The 17,656-nt window shown below is 43.9% G+C and overlaps 1 protein-coding gene across 4 annotated transcripts in view; it reads right to left on the bottom strand.

Annotated features, from left to right (window-relative positions):
• The window catches only part of HSPBAP1 (HSPB1 associated protein 1), a 36,459-nt gene extending 19,486 nt beyond the window's left edge, over positions 1 to 16,973 (bottom strand). For 2 of the 4 annotated variants that reach the window (XM_075693826.1, XM_075693828.1), the window contains exons 1-3: positions 16,239 to 16,659; positions 15,744 to 15,928; positions 15,526 to 15,662 (exon numbers count right to left, since the gene is read on the bottom strand). In XM_075693826.1, the coding sequence (XP_075549941.1) occupies positions 15,526 to 15,662; positions 15,744 to 15,928; positions 16,239 to 16,410 (494 nt within the window). In that variant the 5' untranslated portion in view covers positions 16,411 to 16,659. Of the gene's footprint in view, positions 1 to 8,426; positions 10,029 to 15,525; positions 15,663 to 15,743; positions 15,929 to 16,238; positions 16,660 to 16,773 lie in introns of those variants that run through there. The other 2 variants (XM_075693829.1, XM_075693830.1) reach the window with 2 other exon arrangements.
• Between the last annotated feature and the right edge of the window lie 683 nt (positions 16,974 to 17,656).

The raw sequence follows: 17,656 nt of genomic DNA, 5'->3' as shown, positions 1-17,656 counted from the left end.
CCACCCCCCCAAAAAAATAAAGAAATGTGGAGAGCCAGTGGGGCTCTCCACATTTCCAGACACTAGTCTAGGTGCAATCAAAATGGGAAGGCCCCATAAGCTTCAACAAAGAGACTCCCTCATGAAAACATGAATTGGCCTCCCTAGTACAGCATTCAGCCACTACTTCGCTCTTGACTCTTGCAACTAAACTATGGCCCTCAGCCCCTCGTGGCCGCGGAGCATATGACCAAGGTTGCGGTCAGGCCTGTGATACGGCAGAGGGTGCTAAGAATCTCTGGATCCAGACAGGCCGCCACTCGAAACTGAACCGGGCAACATTTATTTGAGAAATTATCAGGCACTGCCTGGGATATTATTGATCTTCGTGAGGTTAAAAGAATTGGGGAAGCTTATATAGTGCTGACTAATGGCCACATCCTCTTCTACACAGGTCTTCCAGATAATAGAGAATACAGGGTAGGATTTCCAATTCATAAGGGCATAGCGGGCAACATTGATGAATTCTGAAGCATTAATAAAGGTAACGGTCATCGTAATGAAGCTAAATAGGAGATAAACAGGGTGTCTCACATAACTTGAACCATAGGCGTATCTACTAGGTGGGCAGGAGGGTGGCCATGTTAGTAGAATTTATGGAAAGGAATAGACTCTGAATAATGAATGCCTTCTTCGGGAAGCACAGTGACAGGAAGTGCCCCTGAAAAGCCCTAGTGGGGAAGTGAGACATGAAATAGATTTTATATTCTGTGCCAACCAGCATAGTGCAGGATTACAAGTGGTACGGTAATGCACAGTGACTATAGGTTAGCGAGGTCCAGAATTGCTCTCAATTTGGAGAGAGAAAGAGCAATATTAATGAAGAAGAAACAGGCCAACCTAGACGCAGTAAGGGTGCAGACGAATTCTGCATATGAATTCAGGCTGGTGCTCACAAACAAATATGCAGCTTTAGAACAGGAAAATGAAGATACCATAGAGGTAATGAATGAAACCACAACTAAGCTGATTTCAGAAGCAGCAATTGAAGTTGGAGGTGAGGCACCAAGGCAACCAGTAGGTAAGCCCGCTGTAGGAACAAATTACCTAATAAAGAAACGACAAAGCATGGAAGAGTCGAATAAAAAAATCAGATATAATTCGCTGAATTGTCGAAGCTGATAAACAAAAAGAAAGTAAGCAATATTCGAAATTACAACATCGAAAAAATTCAAGAAGCAGTAAAACATGGACGCAGCATGAAATCAATGAAAAGACAACTTCCATAGAACAGGGCAAGATGTATGCACTGAAAGATAGGTATGGTAATGTCATCAGCAATTTCGATGGTGAAGAGTTCTATACTGACCTGTATACTACCTAGAGCAGGCATACAACCTTAAGTTTTTCCGTACCGTGCCCATCGGGCATCATTAGCCCGCTAACTAAGGTTGGAAACGCCAGTTTCAAGACTTTCCGTGCCGCTCACGGACACACTGCGTTTTTGGACGTGAAGGAGGATAACTATTCTTTTGTTTCCTAAGCATTTCACCTTTTTCCCCCAGGCGGTGATTTTTGAATGCGCTCCGAAGTTTTTGTGCGCGTCAAAGTAGAAAGCAAAAATGGCGGCCCAATATTGATGATTTGAAACGCCACTTTCGAGACTTTCTAAGCTGTTCACTAACGCTCTGCGCCCTAGGATATGAAGGAGAAGAATTATATTCTTGTTCTCTAAGCAGTTTGCTTTTTCCTAACCAGGCGTTAATTTTTGAATGCGCTCCGAAGTTTGGTGATCGTCAAAACAGGAAGCAACAAATTACAGGGTCTCTTAAGATCTGTCTTAAAGCTGAACGGTGAAAGCCTACTCTTCCTCCTCTTATCATTTGCCTATTCTTTTTCTCTTCTCTCTTTCAGTCATTACTACTACTGCTCACTACTAAGCATTTTAGTCATTTGTAATCAATTGTGGTCATTACAAGCCATTGTTAGACATACTGGTCATTTTTGAGCCATTACAAGTCATTAGTAGTCATTATAAAGGGGCTGCAGTATGTGTAAATAAATAAATAAGTCATTACTAGCCATTATTAACCTCTATCAATTTCTATTATAACGTTAATATTCACTATCAGTCATTTTTAATTCTTTAATCTATCTTTAATCTGTTTTCATATGGCGTGATGACGCTTCGGCAGTCAGGTCTACTGACACAAACTTCACCATTAGCCTAGAAATGCTTTTGCCTTAGAATGACCACCTCTAGGAGCGGCGCACGCGCTTGGAAAGATCACAGATCTCGGAATTCCGCTGCATTTGTGGTTGACTGTATCCATGGATTGAGCAACAGCGAATCTGAGGATGATACCTTTTCGTCGGACTTTCACTCCGAGACCGACAATGATGCAAGCGAGCCCGGAACATCGATGGCCGCAGGCTGGCATGTCAAACTGTAGTGCTTGCGCTTAAATTTTTGTAGTAGAATACTTGTTCAATGAAAAATTTTGATTTTTTTCGGAGTCAGTGCCAATTAGACAGCAATACATTTTATATATCTAATAAGTTTTTTTACACATTTTTTAATAGATACAAACAAAGCTTTGCAATTTTTGTTCAATTTTATCCCACAATCTTGGTTTTGGCAATTTATATATTTTTTGACATTCATCTCGTTAATAAAAATTTTATGCATGAAAAGTGCATTCATTCTGTTTTTTGTTTAAGTATTACATAAGATATAGAGTACAGTAGTTCCTTCAGAAAAAAAAAAAATGGCATAAGCTACAAAAACACCCATTTTCCCCATGGCAGGGAAAGGGTTTGACGTAGTAGTTCTGCGGAAACCCGCGAGGTGGAGAGAAGTAATGAATAAAGGGAAAATGAGACATCCACCCGTTCGTAGCAATTGCTACAAAGGAAACCCATACGGGTTCCTCGAAAGAAAAGCCTCATAGTTGAAGAAAAATTCGTCCTGGTCCGGGACTCAAACCCGGGACCACCGCCTTTCCGGGGCAGCCGCTCTACCATCTGAGCTAACCAGGCGGCTAGCAGATGGCAGAGCGAAGTTGAATTTGTCGACAACACGAAGCAAAGGCAAGAGTTTGACGTAGTAGTTCTGCGGAAACCCGTTCTCTTCACCTCGCGGGTTTCCGCAGAACTACTACGTCAAACTCTTGCCTTTACTTCGTGTTGTCGACGAATTCGACTTCGCTCTGCCATCTGCTAGCCGCCTGGTTAGCTCAGATGGTAGAGCGGCTGCCCCGGAAAGGCGGTGGTCCCGGGTTCGAGTCCCGGACCAGGACGAATTTTTCTTCAACTATGAGGCTTTTCTTTCGAGGAACCCGTATGGGTTTCCTTTGTAGCAATTGCTACGAACGGGTGGATGTCTCATTTTCCCTTTATTCAGGGAAAGGGTTAATTGGCAGTAGTTATGAATAGAGTACAAAGGCTTCTTCTACAACTAGCAATGAAATTAGAAGGGCCTTGAAAGACATGTCCCAAGGAAAGTCGGCAGGGGAAGATGGAATAACAGTTGATTTAGTCAAAGATGGAGGAAATATTAAGCTTGAAACTCTTTTGGCCCTCCATACGGAATGCCTCATGACTTCAAGTGTATGAGAAAGTTGGAAGAACGTGAAAATTATACCAATTGTTACGGCTGCCACCAGTTCTTACGAGCTGGTACCTGTTGCTATGAGAATGGGGTTTTGGTGACCTTCAACAGTGTATGCTTGGTTCTCAGACCAGGATAATCATCTGGGAGGGTTCAGCAGGGAAGATGCTGTGACATAAAAACAATAACAGAAGTTTAATACACTGTTACGAGTGAGCGGTGATCTCTAGGACAGAAAGTACAGAAACATTTGGCGTGCATGCTCCTGCATGCAAGGGGAGAGATGTCCACACGGTGTCTCGGTGGTCTTCTTATAGCCTACACCATTCAGGCAACCTCATTCTTTCTTGCTCCCTGGTAGGGGGCCTTGTCAGCACACTGGTCAGGCCACACAGAGGAATTCAGAGAGAAACCACTCACTGGCGTAGAGGTGGTGAGCATAGGTCATGTCGGGTCAACACACTGGTCAGATCACACAGAGGAATACTGGCAAGCCACACAGAGGAGTACGGAGAAAGACCACTCCCTGGCAATCCACACAGAAGAACACGGAGAAAAACCACTTTCTGCCATAGAGGGGGTCAATGTCAGACAAAGGAGAGTAGGATTTGCACTGGTGCATAATCGTGTCGCACGCACCTGACGGACAGGTCTCTTCATGTTGACGAGCATGACAATTAGGCATGTTGAGTCTCAGGCGCTTGGCATCCATTCTATTCATCGCCGAACACAGTGAACCATAACAGACTGCCCTGTGGCTGAAGGAGATCCTGATGGGCATGGGACAACATCCACTGGCCAGAGGGATGATGCAGGTCCGTGTTTGTAGTTATCGATTGTCGCACAGTTCTTTGGAGCACAAAACACTGTGGCTGTTTTCCCACGTCGCTCAATGTCTTGGTCAGAGTCTTGATGCCTCAGAAGGGTCTTCAACAGTTTCTCATATCACGCGTTGGCAGGACTACGCCAAGACTCAGCCACTCAGTCAACAAGCACAAGACTAAGTCTCGCTGAGCTCTGCCAGGCTTATTTCCCACTCAAAAATGACAGTTTTACAGGACTTAAAGCAGCACTAAATACATGCAAGAACTTGTTATATGCTTCACAAGAACTGACTCACACCAAAATAGGACCCTTCCAATTCTACATCAGGGAAAAAAAAAAGAGTTTTGGGAAACGTTTGAGGCTCATTCTCGATCTAGGGGCTTCGATTCAAGCCATTGGCATTGCTATTGAGAGTCCTCTTTTTATAGCTTATCTCAAAAGAATATTGCTGTAAAGCGAGACTCCAGCGCAGGAGACGGCCATTTTTAGAAGACGTCTGCAACCATTTGAGAGGAGAATGATCCGTTTCGATGACGAACCTCGAGCCTGCAAGATAGCAACACAATCTTTTAACAGCCATTACGAGACATGTGCATTCTTTCTCAGTAGTGGTGCAAGCCTGTTGTCGACTAGTGAGTTTTCAACTTGTGTAAAGGACAGGGTCTTCCTCATTGCTCTCTCTCTTTTGGCATAGTGCAATCCCCATGCCTCGCTTGCTCGCATTGCACTGAACCACAAATCCCCTCATGTGGTCTGGCGATTTTAGCCCGGGCTGACTTGTCAGTGCACTCTTCAGGGCATTGAAAGAGGATTCCTTCTTTTTGTCCCAGAGGACGCTCTGCGGCTCCATTTTTCGAAGAGCATCAGTTAGAGAGCTATCTAGTTCAGAATACCTAGGGATTTACCACTGAGAGTATCCGTCAACCCTCAAGAAAGGTCGGATATCGGTCTTCGTGTGAGGCTGCGGGAAATCTTGTATCGCAGCCACCTTTAGCTCAGAGGGACAGCGACAGCTCAGCCCAATTATGTGACCGAGATAGATCCCTTCTGCTTGCGCCATTTGGCATTTTGGTGCCTTGACAATTAGGCCTCCTTGACTCATGGGGGCCAACACTGACCTCAGATATTGCATAAGCTTTGACCGAATATATATCAGAATATATTATAGCAGAATATATATCGCGACACCATCTAAGTAAGGCAAAGCAAACTCTTCCTGGCCTCGCAACACATGGTTCATAAGGCCTGAAAAACAATACGGCGCATTTTTCCAACCGAAGCTCAGTACTTTAGGGCAGAACATTCTCAATGAAGATATGAAGGCAGCATCTGCTAGCCCGCTCTGTGAGCTGAACCTGCCAGTAGTCTAGAACTAGGTCCAAAGCAGAAACGAATCGGGCGCAACTAACTTTCTCAATGCGCTCTTCAATGTTTAGTATAGGATAAATCTGATCTTTAGTGATGGCGTTTAGTTTGCGGTAATCTATGCAAGGGCACAGATCCTTGCCTGGCACCTTAACTAAGGTCAAAGACGAGGTGTAATCGCTCTCACAACGCTCGATCGCAACTAGGGTTAACATCTTATCCACCTCCGCATCCATAATATTACGTTGGCGTGGTGACACTCAATAGGCTTTTGAATGTACCATTTCCAAAGAAGTGAGCTCGATGTCTAAAAACAGATGTCCTTCCTTTTCTGGCTTATCTACAAATATAGGTCCTGATATTCTTGCAGGATTTCCTATAACTCCGTCACTTGTACAGGCTCCAGCTGCGCTTTAGAGACTAGTCCCCTAATCAGTTGTTTCCTAGCCTCTCCGTTAGTGACTGACACATGCCTCGGAAGCTCTACCAGAATTTCTTTGAAAATGTTGACCTGCGCAACACCTTCGTTTGGGTTGCTTCGGATGTTCTGCCAGCTAGCGTTCTTGTTTTGCTCAGACTTCAAAGCTGAACTGTCTATCTGTAACAGCGCTGTTGGCCGTCTGACGTAGGCACTACAAACAAATCTGGTGACTGCTTTTCCAATAACTTGGCTGCTACCACTAGCGGGACCCCTGCCTGTGCGGATCTAAACTCCACCTTCTGATGTTCTGAACAGCCATCCACCTCACTTAGTGTCGTTTCCACGACTGCTTTTCTAGCTACCTCATGAGCTTTCGATCTCGTTAGTGCCATTTTGCTAGCCTCTTTGAACAATAGTCCTTTTTTGCACTGAATCTGACCTGACCTATTTGAGAACAGGTAAGGGTAGTGCGTAAGAAGTGTAGGCGATAAGGCAGCTTCCATCTCAAGTGTGCCAGAAGGACCTTTATTAGATACCTTTGTGACCGGAAAACATGCGCTCTGAGCTTTTACAGCTTGGTTAATCCAAGCGAACTCACCTGTGAACATCTCAGGTTCCACATAAGAGATGTGAACCACGGTCATAGTAGCCGTGAATTCGTGCAGTGCGCAACATGGTTTGCTGTTTACCTCAAGGTCGCACAGCTATGGTTCGAGCAGCTTCATGTCACGTCATTGCAATTGACCAATAGAAACACTACCTTTGCCTTATTACACTGTGCAGCAATGTGCCCTGGTTTGTGAAAGTTGTAACAAAGAAACAGTTTCCTTGCTTCCAATTTCCTAACTTAAGGTGTCCCTTCCGATCTGGAAGTATTACATTTCGAGGTACCCTCAATCACAGCCTCGTGCTTCCTTTTCTTGGCCTGGGGTTTGGCCTGCACAGCCCGAACTTGGGATCACCGTTTCAACCGTCGCTGACTTTGTGAGCTCAATGCATCACAAGTTCCACAGCCAGTTCGCGGCTCTGGCTATTATGCTAACTTCTGGCCTATCTTGAACCCAGCACTTCACATTCTCAGGTATTCGGTTATAAAATTGTTCAAGTACAAAGCACTGAACTTTCACGTGATCGCCATAGGCTTTTTGTTTCTTGAGCCATTAGTCCATGTTTGACATAAGCTTACATGCAAATTCTGTATAGGACTCATTCCTAGCATTTTCTATTTCGCAGAACTTTCGCCAGAACACTTCCACTGACAGCCTATACTTCCTCAGCAAACTGGACTTTACCTAATCATAATCCTGTTTCCTCTCTGGTAAAGCAAGTGATTACATTTGTTGCCTTGCCCCGTAACAGTGTGAACAGACACTGTGGCCATGATTTGCAGGAGAACCCCCACTACTCATATGTCTGGTCAAAGGTCACCAAGAACAGAACATCCCCTTTGAGCTTAAAAGGCTGCATTAGCTCCCTCATTGTTAACGATATGCGCTCTCCTGCACTGTTTCCTTCGCTTCTCTGCCCTGCTGCTTGAGCGCGTTTCATTTCAATCTCGAGTTGCTTCAATTCAAGTGCTTGTTCCATTTCCTCATGCTCTTTCTGTTCTTTATGTTCTCGTTCCCTTTCCTCATGCTCTTCTGCCTGACTTTTTGCAGCCTCCCTCTCTCTAATGATCTCCAGGCATTCCGTAAGCTCATCATGTTCAGTCTCTAGAACCAGAATAGCCTCAATCAACTGCAGTTTTTGGAGTGGGTCAGTGACATCCAGGTGCAACTTCTTCATTAGCTCCAACAACTCCGGTTTACGCAAAGACTTTAAATTCATGACTGTTTTCAGTACTGCTCTCTACTGTACACAACCATCTTGCCACAACCTAACTAGGTGGCAACAATAGCTCGAATTACCCATTCTGTTACCGCCGTGGTTGCTTAGTGGCTGTGGTATTGGGCTGCCAAGCACGAGGTTGCGGGATCGAATCACGGCCACGGCGGCCGCATTTCAATAGGGGTGAAATATGAAAACATCTATTTACTTAGATTTAGGTGCATGTTAAAGAACCCCGGGTGGTCCAAATTTCTGGAGTCCCCTGCTATGGCCTGCCTCAGAATCAGAAAGTGGTTTTGGCATGTAAAACCCCATAATTTAATTTAATTCTCTTACCCATTCTGCTCTAACCCTTCAACAAAACCTGGCCAAACTCAGCAGAGAAAGTCCCACACTCACCACCTTCCAGCCAAGAATCTGACATAGACCATCTCAAACGCTGCATTCAGTCGCGACTTGGTAGACAAGGCTCGTAGATCCATATCCCTCCACTGCTTGCCAATGGTTAGGGCTAATATCGCTTGTTAAAGGGGCAGGGTTCCGGCAACCTTCAACAGCGTCTGCTTGGAGCTCAAACCAGGTTGACCATCGGAGAGGGTACGGCAGGGAAGACGAGGTGATGTAAAAACAATAACAGAAGTTTAATACATTGTTACGGGCGAGAAATACATGTTGCTGGGCTAGCCAGCTCATATCGCTGAGTAGACCATAAATATAATTTATGGTCAACTCAGCGTTACGTGTGAGCAGTACGCTTTAAGACAAAAAATGCAGACACGGTCGGGGTGCGTGCTCCTGCACACAAGGGTAGAGAAGATGTCCACGTGGCATCTCGCTGGCCTTCTTATACCCTACACCATCTGGGCACCTCATTCTCTCTTGCTCCATGGTAGAGGGCCTTGTCAACACACCGGTCAGCCCACACAGAGGTATTCAGCAAGAAACCACTCACTGGCGTAGACGTGGTGAGTGTAGGGCATGTCGGGTAAACACATTGGTCAGCTCACACAGAGGAATATGGAGAAAAACCACTCTCTGGAGTAGAGGGGGCGAACGTAGTGCAAAGGAGAGTAGGACTTGCACTGCTGCATAACCCCAATGAACACACCCGATGGACAAGTCTTTTCGTGTTGACAAGCGTGACGATTAGGCAAGTCGAGTCTCAGGCGCTTAACATCCGTTTCATTCATCGCCACACACAGTGAACCGTGAGACAATCCATAATAATCGAGACATTAAAGAATTGAAGAATTATAGGCCCATTAGCTTGGTTTAAGTATTGCGTAAAATATCCACCAAGATAATTTTTAATTGAATCAGGGCAACAGTTGACTTCAATCAGCCAAGAGGACAGACTGGCTTCAGGAAGGGATATTTTTCAGTGGATCATGTCCATGTCATCAATAAGCTTATTAAGAAATTTCTGGAGTACAATCAATCTATATGGCTTTCATAGATTATGAAAAGGAGATAGAGTGCAGATACCAGCAGTTATGGAGGCATTTCGTAACGAAGAAGTATTGGAGCCATATGTGAATAGTTTGACAAATATCTACGAAGATTCCACAGCTACGTTGCTTCTCCAGAAGAAAAGTAGAAAATTACCTATCAAGAAAGAGGCCAGACAAGGAGACACAATCTCTCCAATTAACAGCATGCATAGAAGTATTCAAGCTATTAGACTGGGAAGGCTCAGGAGTGATGATTAATAGTGCATATCTCAACAACCTACTGTTTGCAGATGATGATGTCCTGTTCAGCAACACTGAGGATGAGTTGCTGACAAATTATTGAGAATGTTAGAGAAAGTTCAGGAGTATGGTTGAAGACTACTATGTAGAAGAAACAGCCTGGCAAAGGAACAGGAATTCATGATCGCCAGTCGGCCTCTAGAGTTTGTACAGGAGAGAGAGAAACAAGCTTTAATGATATGCTGGAGATGCTAGCCTGGCTGTTCACCTGACATGCTACTCCAGGTGATGGGTGACGATTACGAAACATACAGTGATAAACACTTAACAGCACATACAGTCACACACATGCATACAGTCACACACATACATACACACACATGTACAGGGTGTTTCAGCTAACTTTAGTCAGAGTTTAAAAATGTGCCTATGCCCTCTAAGACAACGCGACCAAATGCATGTTGCTCACTTTTGTGTGTAGTGTGTCACACAATTTTTCGTATTTTGCTTAATTAGATAATTAGTCAAGATTAATTAACCAACTTCTGAAGCAAAGAAGCTAGGAAAAAATTTCCAATTAGAAAGTGGCAGAGCGGTTTGCAAAATGCCCGAATAAACAGTTTCTGTCTTTCTATCTATTAAGTATTAGTGTTTTTCAGCTTACTGCGGATGCCCGCAAAATAAAAAAAAAAACACCATGTGACATGCCCACTTGCGCGTCGTGATTGTAGCGCTCTCAAACATTTCTAGTGCAAATGAACATAGGATCTAGCAGGGTGTGCTGCCGCTTGTAAGGCGACAGGGCAGTGACGCAGGCATTGGCTATACAGCACACCTGGCTAAATGCTATGTTCGTTTGTACGCAGAGCACACCGGGGTATGTCACGTGGTATTTTTTTGTATTTCACGGGCATCTGCAATAAGCAGAAAAACACTAATACCTAATAGATAGAAAGTTATAAACTGTTTAATCGGACGTTTTGCAAAGCACTCTACAACTTTCTAACTGGAATTCTTTGCCTAACTTCATAGCTTCCGAAGTTGGTCAATTAATCTTGACTAATTACCTAATTAAACAAAATACAAAAATTAGCGTGACACACTGCATAGAAAAGTAAGCAACATGCATTTGGTCGCATCATCTTAGAGCGCATCGGCATATCCTTAAAGTGTGGCTAAAGTTAGCTGAAACACCTTGTATATACAGGGTGTCCCAGTTAACGGGGACCGAGATTTAAGAAAAGAACCAAGAGCTCTAGAGAAATCGTACCGACTGCATAGTAGTGGCAGTGGTATGTACATACAGCCAGTATTTTTTCATCACAAAGTATTAATTAGTTAATTGCTATTAATTAGTGAACTTTTAATTATTGCTTGAATTGCACACATTGATTACAATGTTGTATGGCACCTTAAATAACCTCCGAATCAAGCATTTATTTCATGCTGTAGTAGTCCTGGTTGTTTTTCCCAAAAAGAAGACAAAAGCCCATGAAATACAAAATGGATGTGCACTCGTACGCCGCTACTCAAGCACCTACAAGCCACCATTGAAAGATATCGCCACATCGTACAAGGCTCCCCTATGCTTATCAATGCATTAGTGGCGTGTTCTCTTGATGCCGCGACCATGACATAGCGTGAAGCCCTGTATCAAGCTGCCGCTGCTAGTAAAACCGTGTATCCGTGGCTATTCGCTTGGGAGCGCTTGAGTAATGGCGCACAAGCGCATATCTATTTCGTATTTTGGATGTTTTGCGTGCTTTTGTTTTTTCTCGGAAAAACCAACTAGGCAAAGCTGAGCACTAAACAAATTCTTGATTCGGAGGTTATTTGAGGTGCCCTACAACTTTGTAATTGATATGTTTGCAATTCAAGCAATAATTAAAAAGTTCTCTAATTAAAAAGTAATTAATACTTCGTGATGAAAAAAATACTGGCCGTAAGTACATATGACTATGGCTACTATGCAGTCAGTACGATTTCTCCACAGCTCTTGGGTATTTTTATATCTTGGTCCAAGTTAATTGGGACACCCTGTATATACTATAGAGATACCTACAAAGTTCTGTGCAGGAGTATGTTTATCTAGGTAAATTACTCACCGGGGACCCTGATCATGAGAAGAAATCTACAGAAGAACAAAAATAGGTTGGAGTGCATAGGGCAGGCATTATCAAATCCTGACTGGGAGCTTACCACTTTCATTGGAAAGAAATGTTTACAATTATTGCACTCTGCTGGTGCTAACATAGAGGGCAGAAACTTGGAGGTTAACAAAGAAGCTCGAGAACGAGTTAAGGACAGAAGAAGCCATGGAACGAAAAATTTAGGGGTAACATTATGAGAAAAGATGAGAGCGGTGTGACGGGGATAGCCGATATTCTAGTTGACATTAAGAGAAAAGACTGGAGCTGGGCAGGCCATGTAATGCGTAGGTTGGATAACTGGTGGACCATTAGAGTTACAAAATGGGTGCCAAGAGAAGGGGAGTGCAGTCGAGCAGGGCAGAAAATTAGGTGCAGCGATGAAAGGCACTAGCTGGCATCGGCTAGCACAAGACAGGGGTAATGGGAGATCGCTGGGACAGGCCTTCATCCTGCAGTCTACAAAAAACAGGCTCCTGTTGCTGCTGATGATGATAAAGATAGCATAGGAAGTAGATTACTTTTCACGGTTAGAGCAAATCTTCCAGTTGCAGAGTTGTTTAATCAGGAGTGGCAAGCTATGCTTCCTGGACAATGTGTAATATATACTTTGTAAGAGTTTGCCCTAAACACTTAAATGAAGTAAGGTAAGTTAAAGGTCATACTCAAATACATATTCAAATAACATACAGGAATAGTGCAACATTTATGAGGCACACGCAATGTGAATGAATTGATTCTGAATGTGCAAGTGACATAGATGTGACGGTAACATAGCATATCATAAGAAGCCAACAAACACTGACACCAAGGACAACATAGGGGAAATTACTTGTGCTTAATAAATTAAACAAAGAAACAATAATTTTATTCGAAATTAAAGTGGATGAAAAAACAACTTACCGCAGGTGGGAGCCGAACCCACAACCTTCTCATTTCGCGGCTTCGGGTTCGGCTCCCACCTGCGGCAAGTTGTTTATTCATCCACTTTAATTTTGAATAAAATTATTGTTTCTTTGTTTAATTTATTAAGCACAAGTAATTTCCCCTATGTTGTCCTTGGTGTCAGTGTTTGTTGGCTTCTTATGATATGACTAATAAAAATCAAGCCTCTCGGTTAACCCCCTTTCTTCTCGTTGGTAACATAGCATGGAGCATAACATGGAAGTTACGACGCACCTTAGTGACAATTTATGACCATACTGGGGTGAAATTAGGGATCATTGTTTGGAGCGCATGTTTGTTGCACCACGCTTTATTGGCTTAGGCCGCGGCGACTTTGTCATCCACATTTTGTCTATTTTGTCAGCCAGTCGATGCGGCCTAGGCCAATCACATGCAACGCAATAGAACACATGCTCCAAACAATGAACCCCAATCGCACCCTTGAATGCCATTTTACAGGTGAACAGCTAAAGATAGTTTGTAGATTTCTCGTAGTGAAGTTCACTGCAAAACACTGACAATAGCTGAAGGGAAAAAAAAAAAAATTCAGGACGGTTTTTCTCTCATGACACTGGCTGCTGGCTAGGCACTCACAACAGTACGTCATTTGCAAGTTATTCAGCTCTTTCTAAATTGGTGCATCATAAGCTGCACCAAAAACCCTTCTCGGGTATTCATACATAAACGAAATTGTCACAAGCGCATTCATTCTCAATTACTCAAACTCTTCACCGTCATGCTGCAAGGCTGAACCGTCCACCCTTTTGCTCTCCTTTTCTTTCCAAGTTTTCTATCTTAATAAGTCCAAGCACCATCCACTGCTTCTCTCTGATACATGTCCTTAGCAATCAACTGCACGTGGAGACCTATTAGATCAGCTAGCATGACCAGTTTGGGCCACAGACACACAGACACCTGCTTGTCCTCCCACAGCGATACGGTGTCACACACTAGGTTATTCGTTAAATTGGAATGTCTAGGACTCTCATCTGGAATTGTACACTGGATTAAAGCATATCTGTATAACAGAACTCTTTTTGCTAACAGAACTTTTTTTTTATTGCCAGGGTGCTTCTCTGATGTATTGCGAATTACGCCTGCGTCTGGTGTTCTTCAAGGCAGTGTGTTAGGGCCCCAGTTGTTTTTAATTTATATTAATAAGTTAGTTCAATTAAACCCAAAGGTAGTAGGTGCCAGATTGTTTGCAGACAGCTGTGTCGTTTTTAAAGAAATATTGTTTAGAACCGACCAATTTTTGCTTCAGAAAGCTCTGCAGTCAGTAGATAAATGGTGTCAGGAGGGCGGTATGCAACTAAACATGGAGAAAACTGTACTTTTATGTATATCAACAAACAACACCCACTGTATTTTATAGTTTTCATAGTAATTCAGTCTGCCAAGTTAACTACAAATATCTGGGTGTCCTTCTCACAAATAAACTTGCATGGTCTAGTCATATTTCAAGCATCTGTACACCTACTCAGACAACTTTGGATTCTGAAGAGAAAGCTTGGAAATGCTCCCATAACTACAAGATTGTTAGCTTATAATGCTTGCGTTAGATCCAAGGTTGAATATATGACTGTCATTTGGGATCCTCATACTAAAGAAAGATGTTGTAAAGTTGGAAAGACTTCAGAGGAATGCCAAAATATTTATTTTTGGAAAGTATAAAAGTATGAATTCAGCGTCTTCACTCATATAACAACACAATATTTCTACATCGGAGGCACATCAAAAAGTTGCTTGGCTAGCCTTTTTGCAGAAAATTATTTCAAGGAAGGTAAATATTCACTTGCCTGATTGTGCTAAGGCAGCTGCTAGAATGAAAATAAGGCGATTCCACCAACATTTACTAGCTCTTATATTTGCACACACTGAAGCATTTCAGCAGTTTCCTCCCCAGAACTGTTGCCAATTGGAATTTCTTGCCAGCTAAAGCGTTTGATTCAGGAAATCTTATCAGGGGAAGACAAACACTTTTGTGCTATGTCTTTCCACTGTAAAATATTTCGTCATTTTTGGATGTTTTTGTGCTGTTGCTTGTTATGCTCAACTTGCTTGCCAATGTTGATGTGCTTGTTTGATTCCAGAGTAGATTGCTTATCTTTGATGTTTTCATGATGCAGACTTAGTATGTTTGACTTGTTTGGATTAAGATGCTCTATTGTGTTCTGCTGGCATATTGTTAGATGAACCTGCTCGTGTGTTGTATATAGTCACTCCTGCTTAGGCCAGAGCTATGACTTGCAGTAATTGTAAATAAATAAATAAAAAATAAACCCAAGACCATGCTATCGACCAGTATACTAAATTTTATATAAGTCATTACAATAAATTTGAATCATGCAATGTTTGTACTCTGTGCATTGCCACTTAATTTTGTTCTCATACTGTTTGCATGTTTGCTTACAATTTTATTCGCCAAAAGCACAACCTCCCCCCTCCCCACACACCTCAATAGCATCTTTTTGTTCTCGGCAAACGCGTTAACTCTATATGCATGTCGGGAATTTTTATGAAAAAAGATAAGTGGCTAGTGGAATCCATAAAAGTTCGTTTAATGGAGTTAATTGCTCATTGATTATTTTGATTCAGCTCAGTAGGGATATTGGATCTGTGACATAGCGCATTCGGCTTAATGCTTGAATAGGTATACACTCATCTGCATGTGCATTGTTGAAGAGATAACAGAATCCACGGAAATAACCTTACTTGCCAATTAACTGAGCGACCAAATTGTAGCCATAGGTGTCTTGATGGCAGGGTGTGTCTGAGCCCTCACTTCCAAGCCACAAAGTGCTGTCAGCACCGTTTCGGCCAGGGAAACCAAACGAAGTCCAGTCCACGGACTGGAATAGAAAAACGCCTGTGCACATTAGCGCGAATCCAAGCCGTCACTAAACACAACGAATGAATGCTTGGATAGTTACCTCTAGCACACTGGGGAAGTCTCTGAACACATTGTGCATGTAATTGTAGCTTGAATATGCAAAATGGCTTGACCCGTCGACAGTAGCCAGCTCATTTCGTTTGTCAGCGAGACCGGAAATCCACTGCGAGAATTGTCCTATTGTGGCCGATGCCCGAGTACCTTCCGTTTCCCACTGAGGGGCCCCTGCGAAAAAAAAAGAAAGTGTCACGAGACGGCCGAAGCCACAATGTCCGCGATATAACGGCACAGTTGAAGCTTTAAGCTGCACAACGAACTTTTGCATTCACGGTTAATTTTGCACGTCATTACAGGCCTGTTTGTCTCTACTTGTCAAACACCATAAGAAGAGAATAAGACCCAATTACACAAGCCACGTGAGGGCAAAAATAGTCCTACAATGGAGCCATGGTAATGAGAAGGTGCGAAGGCGTATGTAAGCTGTGCTAATGTCGCAGGAACTCTTGCTTTTTGACTGAGCGTTGTTCCGCAATACCTGTAGCAGATTTAATTCCAATTCTGAACTTCAAAGACACATCCTGAGTTTTGGTAGCCCAGTCTGTCAGTGTCCAAGACGAGCACTCCCACGAAGACAGCGCACTCCTAAAGACGACCGGTTGTTTACAATCTGTCAGGCAGGTTTCTTGGGTCGTTGCTGTTTCTGACATGGCTCCGAGCAGTGTTGCTTCACGCTGGTGGTTCACAACAACGCACTGTACACATAAAGAGCGGCAAACTATACGTTGACCTCTGTGTCAACAAGTCGGCATGCGCCAAAGGTAAAACAGCCGGACGTGTCAGCGGCCAAACAACACCATAAAGGTAAAACGTCTACGAACTCCGCGGTATCGGAGCGCGTTAAAATAAGAGCGCCGCCATGCTACCCCAGAGTACCCTGACGAGCTTTGCGAAATCCGTCACATCTATCAGACGTTCGTGGCCTGCACGGTGACGCATTGGGCGCACCCTGTCTCTTATACAGGATCTTGAATGTTTCGCTGCGCATATTCGGAAAAACGTTTTGTGCTCACCGCTGCACTGTTCTTGCTCAAATTTTGCAGAGCGATCACGTTTTGGTGTCGACTTCGTTTAATATAACACTCGGCGAAGATAATTGCCTGGTTTTCAAGAAATAAGTGCAAGATGCGAGCTGCTGCCGCGACGGCGCAGGCATGACGGCAGGTGTCGACACAAGTTTATGCTTGAGCCATCGCGGCAGCAGCTCGCATCTCCATGAGCACAGGCTAATTTACACTTTTGAAGAGAAAAGCTTCACTACGCTGGTCAACACCGTGCTTCGCGCGAGCCGGCGTATGTTGGAATTAGCTCCGTAAGCGTGTTCGGACTTCGGAGTCGGCGCAGGTGGCGACTGCCACGCGCTATGCGTCATCGTTTGACGTTCGCCGCAAGACCGGCGGCCGCGCTGCGGGGGTCACCTCGGGGAATAAGACGCGCCTTTCCGGACGCAAGCCCTGAGTTCTGCGAAGACCGTCTGACGTCGGTGGGGACTGTGAACCTGTGCGGTTGTGTGTGTGTGTGTGTGTGTGTGTGTGTGTGTGTGTGTGTGTGTGTGTGTGTGTGTGTGTGTGTGTGTAAGCCCTCTCGCAGAGAGGCGGCTCGTCTACGATGCCTGGTCGAACGTTTCCCTCACCTTGGGATCTAGGGAGGACCGAGTGTTTATAAACCGCTGTTGTGCTGCTGCTCAGGGTACTTTCTCTCGCAGTCATGCTAGACTTATGAACTGCAACGTCCTTATGTAGATACTGTAAATAAACCCATATTCCTCGTTCTCGATGAGAAACAGTCCTTCACTTCAACAGCGTCCTCAGCGTGGATAAGTTGGACGACGGCATGGGCATGCTACCATCTAATTCATGCCCGACTCCAATCTTGACAACTGGTGGCAGCGGTGAG

The sequence above is a fragment of the Dermacentor variabilis genome, chromosome 5, assembly GCF_050947875.1.
Source record: "Dermacentor variabilis isolate Ectoservices chromosome 5, ASM5094787v1, whole genome shotgun sequence".
In the NCBI taxonomy this organism is placed as follows: domain Eukaryota; kingdom Metazoa; phylum Arthropoda; class Arachnida; order Ixodida; family Ixodidae; genus Dermacentor; species Dermacentor variabilis.
Note: the sequence above shows the minus strand (reverse complement) of the source record. Positions and strands in the feature narration are given on the sequence as shown.